The 15109-nt window shown below is 38.9% G+C and overlaps 1 protein-coding gene across 1 annotated transcript; it reads right to left on the bottom strand.

The window, feature by feature from the left end:
- Window positions 1–1331: 1331 nt before the first annotated feature.
- On the bottom strand, window positions 1332–14362 carry LOC102221949 (cystathionine beta-synthase-like). The gene is made up of 15 exons (XM_023329583.1): window positions 14241–14362; window positions 9323–9596; window positions 9047–9153; window positions 8758–8892; window positions 8593–8672; window positions 7607–7811; window positions 7428–7519; window positions 6823–6948; window positions 6655–6739; window positions 6151–6256; window positions 5990–6067; window positions 5783–5917; window positions 5589–5697; window positions 4661–4745; window positions 1332–2037 (listed from the first exon to the last, which is right to left on the bottom strand). The coding sequence occupies exons 2-15, from the start codon at window positions 9586–9588 to the stop codon at window positions 1907–1909; spliced, it is 1740 nt and encodes a 579-aa protein (XP_023185351.1). The 5' UTR covers window positions 9589–9596; window positions 14241–14362; the 3' UTR covers window positions 1332–1906.
- Window positions 14363–15109: the final 747 nt, after the last annotated feature.

The following is a 15109-nucleotide window of genomic DNA, read 5'->3' as shown; positions in this document are numbered from 1 at the left end:
ACGCACATAGCCACCATGCCCGGCGCTGATTGGACACCGTTATCACTTCAGGGAGCGTTCATTTGCTACACTTCTGTACGCCGGCGGCGGGTAAGTTGAGGCGGAGCGATGAGGATCCAACCAGTCGATAACACCGGGCTCCCAGGTAAAGTTTACATGCGCCACTAAACACATGGCTGACACAAAACATAGCTTTAAAACTGGCGTTCACGTACTCTTCTAGAAAATTAATTATGGAAAATTGTACCTTTTAAAAATCTATATTTATATAAATTAAAACTAAAATTAAAACACATGTAAAATCTAATAAGTTAGTACAGTACAACTTAATGTTTTCCAAATGTTTCACTCTATTTTTTTATTGTCTTATTCATGGTGCTGTCTTCAACTCTGAGGAGCTGCTTCTAATTCACACGCACAAAGAAACAATTGAACATTGAAATGAGCCCAGGATAAATATCTGTGTTAATTTATCTAACTGGGACCCATTTAACTCGCTGCTATGAAGCTGTAAACTAGCTAACTATTGCGCTACAGTCGCATTTTGAGCGGCGGGTTTTTTGCCATCTGGTGGCTACAATTGGTAATTACACAAATAATAAAGCTGGTAAATGCATTATTTTACCACCTTTAAATAATGAATTTAAAACTGATAAATTATTATTATTTCTGTTTCCTGAATTTCCAGCATTTCCGGAAACAGGAAATGCTGGAAATTCAGGTACAAGTGTTTTAATTAAAGGAAATGCAGATAATGCAAATTGTGCAGCTTTATTTGTAGTTGCCGTTCCTATTTGTGTCCGCTTTTCTTTATAAGTGTGAATTAAAAGAAGCTCCACAGAGCGTCAGTCCTTCTGTTCACTAATAATTACTCATGATTTTATTATTAATTTAATTCAGCATTAGACTAAGTTGAAGAATTGTGGTGTGTAATTCCAGCTTGTGACCATAGGAGGGCAATAGAGAGACAGAGAGTTTATGGCAAAAACGAAACAAAACCCCAACAACTTTTAAGGCAGAGCAGGGCATCTGGTGGACATAGAGGGTAACTACAGCTGTAATTAAGGAGTCATAAATATTCCAAAAAAAAAAAAATTTATAATGGACATGGTAGAGGCCACTATACCAATTATATACTTAAAAAAAAGTATATAATTATACTTATATTATTGTAATTCTAAGTATAATTACTATGTGTAATTACAGCTTCAGATCTAAAAACATGCGAATTGATTAGCATTGCTAGCTTAGCTCTTGTCAAGTTTAATGACTGCTACATGAATTTTTTTTTTACTATCACTTGCTGTACCAATTTAATTTTGACAAAACTGTTCAACTTTGCTTAAATTTTATTTATTCAGACACATTCATTGAATAAAAGCAATGCAATACAAAATATTTCCTCCAAGACACATCTATGATTAAATAGTCAAGACTTCTTTACAGTTACATGACAGACTTTGCGCTGAAACAAAAGTAGGAAAAAATAAAGTAAGCTCATCATGTTTGCCTATATACAGCAAGACCATATACGGCCCCTTTTTTCTGTTTCAATGCAGAAATCCAGCTTTACAATCACTTTCAAAACGATTAAAGCATAACTCAAAAGGTCCCAAAGACATTTTACAGATGAGAAATAGGCTGATCAGGAATTAAAAACTTACAAAAGATTTGCTTTCTACTCTGTAAGGACATAAAATAACAAAAAAAAAAAAAAAATCTGAAACTCCAGACCAAGGTGAATTAATGGACATAAAATCAGGATCTAAAGACAGAATATTCATTTTAGCTGAAAATAAGAGATAACTACAACCTAAAAAACTTCAAGAACACTTTTTCCAGCTCTCCTGAACTCATCCATGGTCATCTTTTTATTTTTCGGGGCGAGAAAGCTTCGGTCAGCTAATCACAGCTCATCGGTGGACTCCGACAGGGAGCGCTCTCTTCGTTCCCGGCCAGTGACAAAGTTGAGCAGGTCGACGGCTGTCACCACGCCGAAAACCATCTGCTTCAGAGCGGTCGAGCCACTGGTTAGATCTGGTAAAGAAACAGGAGGAAGGAGAGAGAAAGTCAGTTACAAGCAGACATGACACAGAACAGACGGAGCTCCAGGTTTAATTTAGAGCGACGCAGAAAGTTATCTCTGGACGACTCGAAAAGGTCAAGTAAAGGTTGTCTGAACTTCATTCCCAATGAAATGAGATGGAACTTTGATCGACGGTCAATAGCGTTTGACCCATGATGCAATAAATACTGATTATGTAGCTTTTTTCCAGCTTCAGCCTCAAATTTTGATGATGTAGAGTTGAAGAAGAAGAAGAAACTAGAAAATTTCGGAAGAAATTTAGCCGGGGCCTGCCAAGGCGCGCCCGTCGGGCATGGGCCCGGCGTCGTCACGCCACAAATCGGCGTCGACGCTAAAGAACGCCGCGACGTAATCAGTGGCACGCGGAGAACCGCAAGAACGTTAAGCGAGGCGGACGTGCACCGTTCGGTACGATTTAAAATGTTGTCGAGGCTTTTATTTTGGAAGTTTTGTTAAACTTCATTTCAAAGGGCCAAACTAATCCCATGCGTAATAGTCCTTGGGTTAAAATAGTTATATAATGCTCAAAACACAAGTAGCTGATGTAAAAATATTCAAGGCTTTTATTTTGAAATTTTCAGTATGCTTCATTTTAAAGTTCTGAACTAATACCACGTGTAAGAGTGCTTTGGATGAAAAAGTCAAATAAAGCCAAAAAGAGCAATTACGTCATGTAAAAATATTCAAGGCTTTTATTTTGAGACTTTTGTTAAGCTTCATTTCAAAGGGCCAAACTAATACCATGTGTAACAGTGCTTTGGATGAAAAAGTCAAATAAAGCCAAAAAGAGCAATTACGTCATGTAAAAATATTCAAGGCTTTTATTTTGAAATTTGCAGGATGCTTCATTTCAAAGGGCCAAACTAATCCCATGCGTAATAGTCCTTCGGTTAAAATAGTTATATAATGCTCAAAACACAAGTAGCTGATGTAAAAATATTCAAGGCTTTTATTTTGAAATTTTCAGTATGCTTCATTTTAAAGTTCTGAACTAATACCACGTGTAACAGTGCTTTGGATGAAAAAGTCAAATAAAGCCAAAAAGAGCAATTACCTGATGTAAAAATATTCAAGGCTTTTATTTTGAAATTATTATTATGCTCCATTTTAAAGTTCCAAACTAATCCCATGTGTAACAGTGCTTTGGATGAAAAAGTCATATAAAGCCAAAAACAGGAATTACCTGATGTAAAAATATTCAAGGCTTTTATTTTGAAATTATTATTATTCTCCATTTTAAAGTTCCAAAGTAATCCCATGTGTAACAGTGCTTTGGATGAAAACGTCAAATAAAGCCAAAAACAGCAATTACCTGATGTAAAAATATTCAAGGCTTTTATTTTGAAATTATTATTCTCCATTTTAAAGTTCCAAACTAATCCCATGTGTAACATTGCTTTGGATGAAAAAGTCATATACGGCCAAAAAAAGCAATTACCTGATGTAAAAATATTCAAGGCTTTTATTTTGAAATTATTATTATTCTCCATTTTAAAGTTCCAAAGTAATCCCATGTGTAACAGTGCTTTGGATGAAAACGTCAAATAAAGCCAAAAACAGCAATTACCTGATGTAAAACTATTCAAGGCTTTTATTTTGAAATTATTATTATGCTCCATTTTAAAGTTCCAAACTAATCCCATGTGTAACAGTTACTGAGTTAAATCAGTTATATACAGCCCATAGCAGCAGTAGTTCTAAAGGCCAGTTCTCAGTCCTGATCTGTTTCAACTGAGGATAGATAGAACTACAGCGATGCGTATTCGTAGTCCAAATCAGCAGCCAATAGCCTCTTGAGTTCCGTTGCTATGGCAAATAATGGTCTCAGCAGGTGTGAGCTGTGAGCTCTGAGCTCTCAAACACACAAGTGTGTTTGAGCAAACACACTTTACTGAAAAAAAGCATTGGAAACAAATCCTTCTTGTTCGGGAACCGTAATACATATTCGAAAAGCGTTTCGAGCGTATGACAGTTCAATGTGTCTTCTGCGATAGTCCCGAGATTCATATCTGTACCTCACTCAGAGCATTTACAGCGATGAGAGAAAGAAATGTTGTGCCCAGATATGAACCGAGGTCGGCTGTCACTCTAATATGAGCAAAAATGAGAAACTTTGGGTCGCTTAGAGGCAAATTGTGGACAAACCATAACTGGTATCGACGAGCCGTCTTCACTTTCGAAGAGATCACAGACGTATCTACAAAATGAAATTTGAATGGCATTTCTAGGTGAATTTGTGACGACACAGCAAATCCTCAAAAATAGGGTATTTCTAGGATTTTTCCCATTGAGTTATAATGGGGTTTTTTTCGTAGTTTTTTGCGAATTATGTCGCCACGTTAAGCCCAAATCCCACCAGAAGTAATAGCTCCAATGGCGTGAATTTTCTGCACGTTTTGATACCTCATTTGTAGGTGTGCACCCAGCGGTACGAGCCGCATTAACGGTTACGGAAGAATAAAGAATATTAAAGAGACGCTTCTCTCCGACAATAGTAATAGGTTCCTGCCATTGCTTTGCATGGCAGGCCCCAAAAACAGCCACCATCTATCAATGTTTCTTCTCCAAACTTACATTGGATCTGTTCATGCACCACCAGGGCAAAGTGGTCGATTTCCAGAATGCGAGACAAGTTTCCCAAATTATCATTCAGGCGTATCTGTGAAGAAAATGGTTGAGAGAAACAGGAAAAAAACAAGAGATTATTTAAGGATGAACGTAAACAATTACTGAGAATTTCCTGATTTTTTAACCAGTTTTTATCTGATTTTTTAAGTATAGAAGCAAAACATCAATTCTGATTTTTATTTCAGTCAAGTAAAGGTACAGAATAAAATGGAAAAAAAGACTTCAAAGTATACACATATATAAAAAATAAATTAGTTTTTCTGTTTCCCCAACAGAGTCATGGTTTAAAAATCCCAATGTTCACACTGTGTCCATGTGGCAGATGAGGCAGATAAAACAGAAGATATTATGCTAATCATATAAATGGTGAAAGTAAACTTCTCAGAGATCAGTTTGGAGATTTTAGATGTTTAATGAGAAGAGATTAATTTTATTTTCTATATTTATTCGGACGTAGCAAACAGAGAAGTTAAATTCAATACATGGTCTTAAAGGGTTACAAAAAAAGCAGGTCACACATTATCCTCGCCACAAGGTGGAGCCAGAGACCAGGCATCTAAATTGCATGCAACCTTTAGTGTTGGCTGTGTGAAATTTAAACCCAGTTAAGAACCTCAGAGGTTTGATAGTTGGAAAACAAACAGCATCATGGAGATCCACAGTGGTGGGAGTATCATGCTGAGTGAATACAATATGTTGAATTTTGAGGGTTTAACAAGAAGACATTGCGGAAAGATGCCAAAATTTTATACAAATGATTAAAATTCTGCCATTAGAGGAAAGTTGAGCTAGTTTTCAGCAGTTTTACTTTCTGATCCTACCCTGCTGAGGGAAGCAACAAAATCAGAAGCAAAAGGAGACTTGTGAGGCGGACCTGTTTGAACTGCTTGTAGAGAACTTTGCTGACAGGATCGGACAGCTTGATCTTCCCGGCGAGAATCGATGACAGCATGTTTCCCAGCGTCACCATTCCCAGAATCACCCTTCAGAAGCGGATGCGGTGATGAAAATCAACACTTCTTCTTCGTTGGTATGTTCATTTCTTGCAACATAAGAAGGACGACTCACCCAGCGTTGTCCACCACGGGCGCCTGGTCGAAGCCCTTCTCCTTCAGGATCTTGATGGTCTGCTGGCAGCTGACGGTCGGCAGGACGGTGAGCGGCGCCGACAGGTTCAGGCTCTGCACCTTCAGGTTCCACCACCTAGCAAAGCAGGTGCTTAGCTCCAGATGTGGAAGCAACGGCTTAGGTTACAAAAGTTTTTAAAGCACATACCAAGGCTTCTTCACCATGATGTCCTCCTCCCTCAGGAAGCCTTTCTGGACCATCCACTTATCACTCAGGAACTTTGACCTGCAGGAAAGGAGATGACAAGTTGAAGCAAACATTGACTAGTGAAACCAAGCAGAGGAAGTTTTATAAAAGATGATCCTCACATGTAGTTGCGGATGGAGTCCGGCAGGATGACGACGCAGCGCTGGCCCTCCTTCAGCTCTTTGGCGAACTTCACAGCTGCAGCCATGGCAGTCCCAGAGCTGCCCCCTGTTGGACAAAACAAGAAAAACAAGGTTGATTGGAGCAAAAATTGATTTTTTTTTTTATTAAACCTTAAATCTATGACGGCATTTTGGGGCCATTGTAAATAGAAACATAAATAAATAAGGGAGGAGTAACTTTGCTCCCCAACAATTTTCTAGAACAAACTCAATGCAGAAATTTCAACGTTTTTTCTAAAGAATTTCTGAGAATAATCTCAAAATTCCTGTTTTCTCAAGCAAGTTTTCAACTTTTAGAGATCAGAAATATTTTTCTAGAAAATATCTGAGTTTTTATTGGTGAATAAAGCGTACAGCATAATAAAAATGCTCCTTTTTTTTCTAAAATTTTACTCAAGTAAAGATATAACTATATCTGATATAACTAATCAGATGCATATTTACCACATAGGAGTCCTTCATCCCTGATGAGCAGGCGGGCCATATTGAAGGACTCTTCATCGTTGGATTTGTACCAAGTATCAACAACCTGGAGACAAAAAAACAAACTCAGAATTAAAAGCCAGTCCAGAAGAAACACTTGAGGAAATAAAGAGAGCATCCAGGACTCACTGATCTGTCGAGGACAGTGGGGATGAAGTCGTAGCCGATTCCCTCCACTTCGTACTGGGTCTTATCGGTCTTATTGATCTCCTCAGGCTCGGCCAGGATGGAACCTTCTGGGTCGACACCAATAATCTGCACACAGTCATCACAGATGAGAAACAGTCAGGATTCCTACACATTTATCACAGGGAAAAAAAGACTTTTCCAGCCTGGAAAATCTCAAGTTATCAGTTCTTTTTACCCATTTTTAAGTCTTGAAAGAAAGCGTGAAGCAAGAAGGAAAGAAAGCAAGAAAGAACAAGAGAAAGAAGGCTTGAAGAAAAATAGTTTAAGAAAAAGGTGGAAAAAAGGAAGTTTGAAAGAAATAATGACAGTGAAGGCCAACTGGAAAAGGACAAAATCAATCAGTCCTCAGGATACAACATTTTTTCCAAATGCAAGAAAACAGAAGAAGCAAAGGAGATAAAGAACTAGGAAAGAAGAAGAGAAGGAATGTTATAAAAAAGAAGGGTAGAAAGGAAAGACTTGAAGGCAGAAGGAAGGATGCAAGGACTCAACCTTTAGACCAAGTACAGTGTGCGTCAGACATTTTTCATTAGAACTGAGCTCACTCTGATGTTGGGGCATTTCTCCTTCAGTTTGCGGGCGATGCCTGTGATGGTTCCTCCTGTTCCTGCTCCGGCCACCAGCATGTCCAATTTACCTGCAAACATCAAGCAAACAGACACCAGGCGGGTTAAAGACCCCAGAGGTCCAGGAAACCAGCTGGACCACCTGGACGGATGCCTACCGTCACATTGCTTCAGGATCTCCTCGGCCGTGGTGTCATAGTGAGCCAGCGGGTTGCTAGGGTTACGGTACTGGTCCAGGATGTGCGAGTCTGGGATCTCGTTCTTCAGGCGCCAAGCCACGCCCACGTGAGACTCGGGGGAATCGAAACGAGCGCTGGTGGGAGTTCGGACAATCTCGGCTCCGAGAGCTCTGAGCACATCCACCTGAGGAGAAAAAGGTGAAGAACAGACGAGGGAACCTCCATCAGCTTTGTTACAATCAGATTCTGCTTCTAGTTTGCTGGATCTGAAGAGTTGAGGTTAGAACAAAGTGCTGGAGAACGAGGGAAACAGAATTTAAAATGTCTGTGGAAAATGTCTGAACTTGTCTGCCATCTACTGGCTGACCAGTATATTGAAACGAGCTAAACATGAACACAATGTGTACTGGGTTAAATAAACTCAAATAACCTGAGTTCTCAGTCAGTTTCACACATTTTAAGATTTAAAAAAAAGTTTTAGGTTCAGAAATAGGAAACAGACTAGATGGGAAGAAACAAATGACAAAAAGCACACCGAAGAAGGAAATAAAGGAACTTAGAAAGGAAATTAAAAAAAAAGAAAGAGTGAAAGACAAGAAATAAAAGGAGGAAGTATGCACAGAAGGAAGGAAAAGAGGAAGAACATAAAGAAAGAGTGAGAAACTGGAGAATGAACGACACTGAAATGGAAGGAGGCAAAGTAGGAAGGACTGAAGAGAAGAACAAAGTTTGGAAAGTAGAACAAAGACAAAAAGGAGGAGAAAAGAAGGATGGATACATTAACAAGTAAGGATACAAATCAGGGAGGAATGCTTGAAATTCCTTTTTTCCTGACTGTGCAGGAACCCAGGCTAGAGCCTGACTGTAACTTTAATAATAACTTTAATAATAACTGCTTTACAGAGATCTAAACTACAAACCACCTGACCCGGTCCTCACAAGTATAGAGAACAGAGAGAACTCACCTTCTCCATGCTCATCTTCTCAGGCATGACGATGATGCAGCGGTAACCTTTAACAGCAGCAGCCAGGGCCAGTCCGATACCTGGAGACATGCAGGAGGAGAATTAACAACCCAGCTGCTCTGACCCACTTCACATGCCTATAGAAAGACTTTTCTGGTTGGGTACCTGTGTTTCCAGAGGTGGGCTCTATGATGGTATCTCCAGGCTTGAGGATGCCCGCTCTCTCTGCATCTTCAACCATCCGCAGGCTGATCCTGTCCTTCACGCTGCCTCCAGCGTTGAAGAACTCACACTTGGCCACTAAAAAAAAACAACAAAACTCAACCCTTAACTTTCTTTTTTTGTCCTACAGCAGTAATAAAACTGACTAATCCTCCCATGTTTACAGATCTGAGCTGCCACAGGTTTTACTCGTTTTGGGGATGTGCTTCGGCTTGAGCGGCAGATGACTCACGTATTTCACATTTGACTCCAAACGCTTTGGGGATCTTGTTGATCTGTACCATGGGAGTGTCGCCGATCCGATGCAGGATGTCTGGAAGGATGGTGGGGGAGGCAGACCTGGGGAGGCAGAAGGTAGAGGGATGAAGAAGATGATTTAGATCCTCTGTAGATGAGAGAACACATGTATCCACTTGTCTGGCTTGTGCTAGTTAGAGTGATGCACCCCTAGATGATCTAATCTCTTGCTTTATGTACTTTTCTTGGGTCCACTGTGAGTGCTTCTCACTTTGAAAAATGTCCGTGGGGCGAGTCTGCTTTGGAGGCCTCCAGGCTCCACGTGCAGCGGCTGGGGAGGTCTGGCCGGATCCACTTCCTGTCTACAGCGGGGTTCTTTGTGTTGATCTGAATGGTTTTGCCGGAGTCTTCGTTGGCGGAGACGGGAAACGAGCCCTCTTGGAGCTTGGCGTCTCCGTTGGCCTGGCCGTGCAGCTTGGCAGAGTGAGGGCACACGGAGTCTTTGACGGCCTCCTTGGATGAGGGAACAGATGGCATTGCTCAACCTAAAGGAAAACAGGAAACGGGGGTTACGCAAGTGTCAGATGGTTTATCTTACAGATAAAAATGCCAGTTGATAAGAAGTGCTTTATGTCAACAAGAACAATTCAGAGAAAACACACAAATGCTTTCACATATACAGCTTCTGAAATCTCTGAGGAACTAATTGGATTGCAAAGACCAACACCAGTAGCTCACAGTAATATTTCCATTTCTAACTTGGAAAGAAGCTTGCAGTATGAGCATACAGAAGGTATGCAGTTAGATGCATTTATGCAGATTAGAGAGAGACGAAAGAAAAAAAAAAACAGGCGTATGATATCATCACTGCAATATTTGGAAATATTATCGGCACTGCAAGATTGTCTAATAGTGACAGTCCTAGTTTCCATCAACTGTTTCTAGTCAATCAATCAAGTTTTATTTGTATAGCACATTTCAGCAGCAAAACATTTCAAAGTGCTGAACATCAAATCAAACACAGAAACACAATGAAAAAAGAAACACAAAGCAACATAGAATCAACAATCAAAACACGACATTAAGTCAAGTTCATCAATAAATTTGTAATTGATTACGTTTCAAATACAATAATAAACAGGTGGGTTTTTAGTCGAGTTTGCATCCATAAAGGTTTACCTGTTTTATTCCTACTGTGTTATATGGAACAAAATACCTGTTGCTGTTTTTATTCCCACTCACAATCACACAGTTTAAAATGCTGTAAACAGCATTTTAATGGGTTTCTGGCACAAGGCTCTGTAAACCTCTTTCACGAAATTTCGATCAGGAACTCCGCCGTCCCTAATGTGATACTTCTAAATGGGTATAAAAAAACATTAATGGAATCATGGTTAATGGTAAATTATTCTCTTTTTTTAACCCTAGTTAGACGTTCTTCTTCCAGTTAAAGGAAAGCTTCAGAAGTAGTTCAGCAATCCCAGTGTTTGTGCAACATCACGAACATGGACTGGTTGGTCGCGATGTTTGGTAGGAAAATAAATCCATAGTGTCATGCATCCATATGCATAACACAGATATGCAAATATCAGCGTAGCTGTGGCTCAGACTTAATAAAAAAACATTACCTTTGAACTTTCAGATGCTAATCTCAAAGACTAAACCTTAGAAATATGTAGTATCAAAGTATGAAATGTGAAAGAAAACAGAACATTTTTTCCCCCTGTGAGCCTCTAAACGCTCACTAAAAAATGCACACAAGCCTACACAGAAAAATACAGCATAACTTCCTCTAAACAACGCTGAGTCATGTAATGTAGCTCTGGCACAGGTGTCGTTCCTCCACCCCCAGTCACTCCTCTCACAAATTCATCCTGTCATTGTTAAGAGCAAACACAACCAACATTAGCAGTGGCTCTAGTTTGACTTGGCAGAAAACACTTCTGGTTTCTGGTGAGAAAACAGAAGTGAGACTGGAGGAAAGGCTGGCTGATCTGGCTTCAGCTACTGTTGCGTCAGACATTAAACAGAAGAAACGGGAACGGGGAACGTTTCCTAATCTTGTTGATGAGCTTTATGCTTTCCAAGGAAAAAGTGAAAAAAATACCATAATCCACATTATTCCAGATTTATCAGAACATACCTCCAGAAATGTTTATGACCTCCCTCCAATCCACCAGCTTTGTTTGTTTAATCTGAACCTGGAAGTGACTCATGTTGGATAATAATAGTGTAAAATGTCAGAGTTACATAACTGACTATTGAATACTATCTTAATCCTGATATCTGGAGTGTGTAGGTCACATGTTAATTACATAAAAAGAGGGCTTTAACAGGTTAGCTCATTTTAACCAACAATAAAGTTTGCTGAACGATAAACTGTCCCGGTTGTAATAAACGATAATATTGTCGTTTTGAGGCCATTTTCAAGTCACATAATGATGATGGCCTCATAATGCACGTTCATTCTCTAAAAAACCAATAAACTTTCTTTTTAATTTTGTAAAGAACACTTAACACTGAATCTGGAAGGTATTTTAAATATCCAAAATGAAACAACAGCGAAATACAATGAATAAAATGGAGATTAAAAAGCACACACAGCCAAATCCATAAATAAAACGGATTATGTTCTCAGTGTAAACAAAATTACCATTCAAAAAATATGAATCATTAGAATGGAAAGTATTGAGCTTATTACGTCTGAATGGGATCTGAGCTAAAACAGCATTAGATGAGCCGTCACCAACTCATAGCATGCACATCAGAGGTCAGAGGTCAAGGCCGAGGCCCCTCTTTGACTCCAACATGGGTTCAAATGATGTTCACACACCTAAATGGCTCCATCTTCTAAAGCAAACAAGGAGACAAAAACTCAGTAGCTCATGAATAAAAATGTGCTGCATTTGGGTTATTCTGACCAATTTGTCCGGATGTCAAAATGACAGATAATTATACTCATGCTGGCTCCTCTTTCAACTCCACTGCGGCTAATTAAAGTGACGACCGCCACAACCGCTGTGGTAAATGTGTCAAACAGCTTGTGGTATGCGGCGGCCTTCACAGGGTTCAACAAGGCAACCCGATCCCCCTGCGACCAGCAGCGAGGACTAACCAGAGAAACCCGTTCACCCGACAAACCCAGAGATCACCTGCTCCGTCCGGCCATCATTAAACCCAATCCTGTGAGAAATCCTTCGCCAGACCCTTTTAATCAGATTAATATCTAATCACCTTCGGTATGTTCTCCTCCTGAGTCTAGTGAAAGCGTTAAAAGGAACAAAAACGGTGCCATTTTACAAGATTTACTCTAAAACAAATATGTTTTCAAAAAATATTTTATGTATATTTACACAGCAGTTTAAAGAAGGGAAAAAAAACTTGTATGAAATAATTTTATTAATAAAAGATTTTATCATAGCATGATTTTTCCAATTAAAAAAAAACAACCTTGCTTAGAAATGGGAAACAATTATTCCTGTTATTGTTGCTAATTATTACAGCTAAGAGTTTCACATTTATTGAGGTGCTTACTGTGCAAAACGATGGAGCTTATCTTTATTGAGGAACACTTTTATTATTCTGTTTTTGTTGGATAACTAACGCTCTTATCTAGTTTTAGTTTCCAAACAGTATTAGTTAGGGTGATGAATGGTGACATTTTAGCTTCCCCATCATGACTTTGCACATTTTTCATGATGTGAAATATTTTCCAAAGCCCTGTATTTGTTTTCTTTTCTTTTTTTTTTTGTAGGTGAGGAGAAAAATCACATTACTATTTCATCAGCCAACCAACCCGAAGCTTGAAGCAACAAATTGTTAGAGGGTGTGCTTCATTCAGCTAGAACCAACTGAGGTCACTTGGACATTTTCAACAGCATCTTGTTGAAAGGGCTATAAAACACAGGAAGGGATTTTCTTTTTCTTTCTAGCAGATTTGAAATTGTAGATTTTTAAAACTACAGTTATTACGCAACCAATGCCTCGTAACATACAAGGCAGATGCATACGGCCTAGTTAAAGTCCAAAAATGGAAGCAACCTGTTACATAAATAAGGCGATTTCTATTAATAAATGCACATCAAATTATTGTACGAAAGAAAATTAGGATCAATGTAAAATAATTCTGGCTTTTTCCATTTTTTCACTTTATTAGAATTCTTTAAAAAAAGAATTACCCCCTTATTTTATTGAAAAGAGAAATCAGTCAAAATTGAGCTTAAAGTGGTATTTTCCCCCCAACATGAAGCTTTAATCCTCTTCTGCATTAATGATAATAATTCAGAGGCAGAAATAAAGTGGCAGTTTGAGGTTTACCTTTACAAGAGATTCAACAGTCTTCATTCATTTCTTAACATCTTTTTCTGAGAATAGAGTCCACTGCTCAACTCCACGGTTTTTATTCAGCTGCAGCGTTTTTTCTTTTAAAGTGTGAATCAGGTAAAAGCTCCGCCAGCAGCTAAAGCATCAGCTGCTCAACAGATAAAGGAGAAAGGTTTGCATTTATCCCTCAGCCATGACTAATGTGCACAGCAGGAATGCCAACTTTAGAAACACAGGAAAAAAATACACCTTAACATACACATCTGCATTCCGCGAAAACTAAATCGAAATTATATTGTTGCTTAAATACGAGTGAATTTTCCAGAAAATGGGTTTGTAGAGAAACTTTCACCTTTTTAAAATGTTAATGCTTTAGAATTGGATGGATTTAAGCTGTAGAAGTTAGGCTTGTAGTTCTGAAATGGGAGAAAATTACAAAAGTGAGGTCACATCTGTGATGCGACACAAATAATAAAAGAAGATAAGATTTTTTTTTTAAAGTTAATTATAAAACGTTTTTATTGGACGTTTCAAGCTAGTGTCAAAGCAATTTAATGCCATCACATACAATTGATGACTTAAATTCTCCCAAATTTTCCTCCGTTCTGAATTAAAAACACTTCCTGAACTTAAACGGGAAATAATATAACATATGAACATAAAAGCTCAGTGAGAGTGAAGACATGAATCGGGAAGAGTTAAATAAACTGTTAGCATCCCGTTTTCGGCCTCATTCCACAGCAAATATCGGGGAGATATTGCATCAGCTCGCCGTCCACCGAGCCAATATCTGAAAACCACATCTCCCAGCATCACTCTTACATCCTCAACGCTTTTCAAACCGTTACTCGCCCGTCTTCTCTTACCTAGAGGTTCAAATGCAGCCAGAAACCGATGGAGAGGAAAAAATGAGCTTCAAGACGAGAGGTGACTTCAGGACGCAAGAGGCGGAATGAGACGCTTCCGGGAGGTACAGCGGTTTTGGAGCACAATGAGCACGTGTAGCATACAGACAGGAAGCAAGTAAAGGAATAACTTGATTGGCTATGGTGGGGGCGTCTGTTTGGACTGCGTCGCCCAATCAGAGAGGAGGTCTCTCGAGACAGGATCAGGATAAACAGGGTCGCCTAGTTGTCCGCACCACCTGTTTACCTTTTTGCTGACCAAACACAAAGCCTCGTACTTTGGTGCCATGTGTCATCTTGACGGCTTCTCATGAGCTTTGGCTTAGATATCAAAAATGTTGAGTAGACAAAAAAATTACAATTATTTTTACTTATAAAATAATTTCTGCGCTTGAGTACAAGTGATATCCTTGTCAAAAACTCAAGGATGAAAATTAAAATAACTAGACAAAAGGATACAATTGCTTAAATATGGGAACATTTGAGACATGTTGCTACATGATTATGACTCAGTCTACAAAATAAAGTGCCAGTAAAAATTCCCATGTATCACTTTTACATGATACATGCAAAAGTATCACATGTACTTCATTTCAATTCTCTTAAATATTGGATTTATAAACTTATCTGAGCTACTTCACAGCATTGACTTAGATTCAAGTCAGAAAAATCAACCAAAGAAATTCTAGCAAGAAATTTTCCAGTTACCCATGTAAGATAATTTTGGTTCAAGATTAGCTTTCATGAAGATTTTCACACTTGGCTACTGTTTAAAACAGTTATTTGTGCAAATTTATGCCTGAAAAGTTTTCCTTCCACTCAACCTTCCA

Source organism: Xiphophorus maculatus, chromosome 24, assembly GCF_002775205.1.
Source record: "Xiphophorus maculatus strain JP 163 A chromosome 24, X_maculatus-5.0-male, whole genome shotgun sequence".
In the NCBI taxonomy this organism is placed as follows: Eukaryota; Metazoa; Chordata; class Actinopteri; order Cyprinodontiformes; family Poeciliidae; genus Xiphophorus; species Xiphophorus maculatus.
This window is presented reverse-complemented; position numbering and strand designations above follow the sequence as displayed.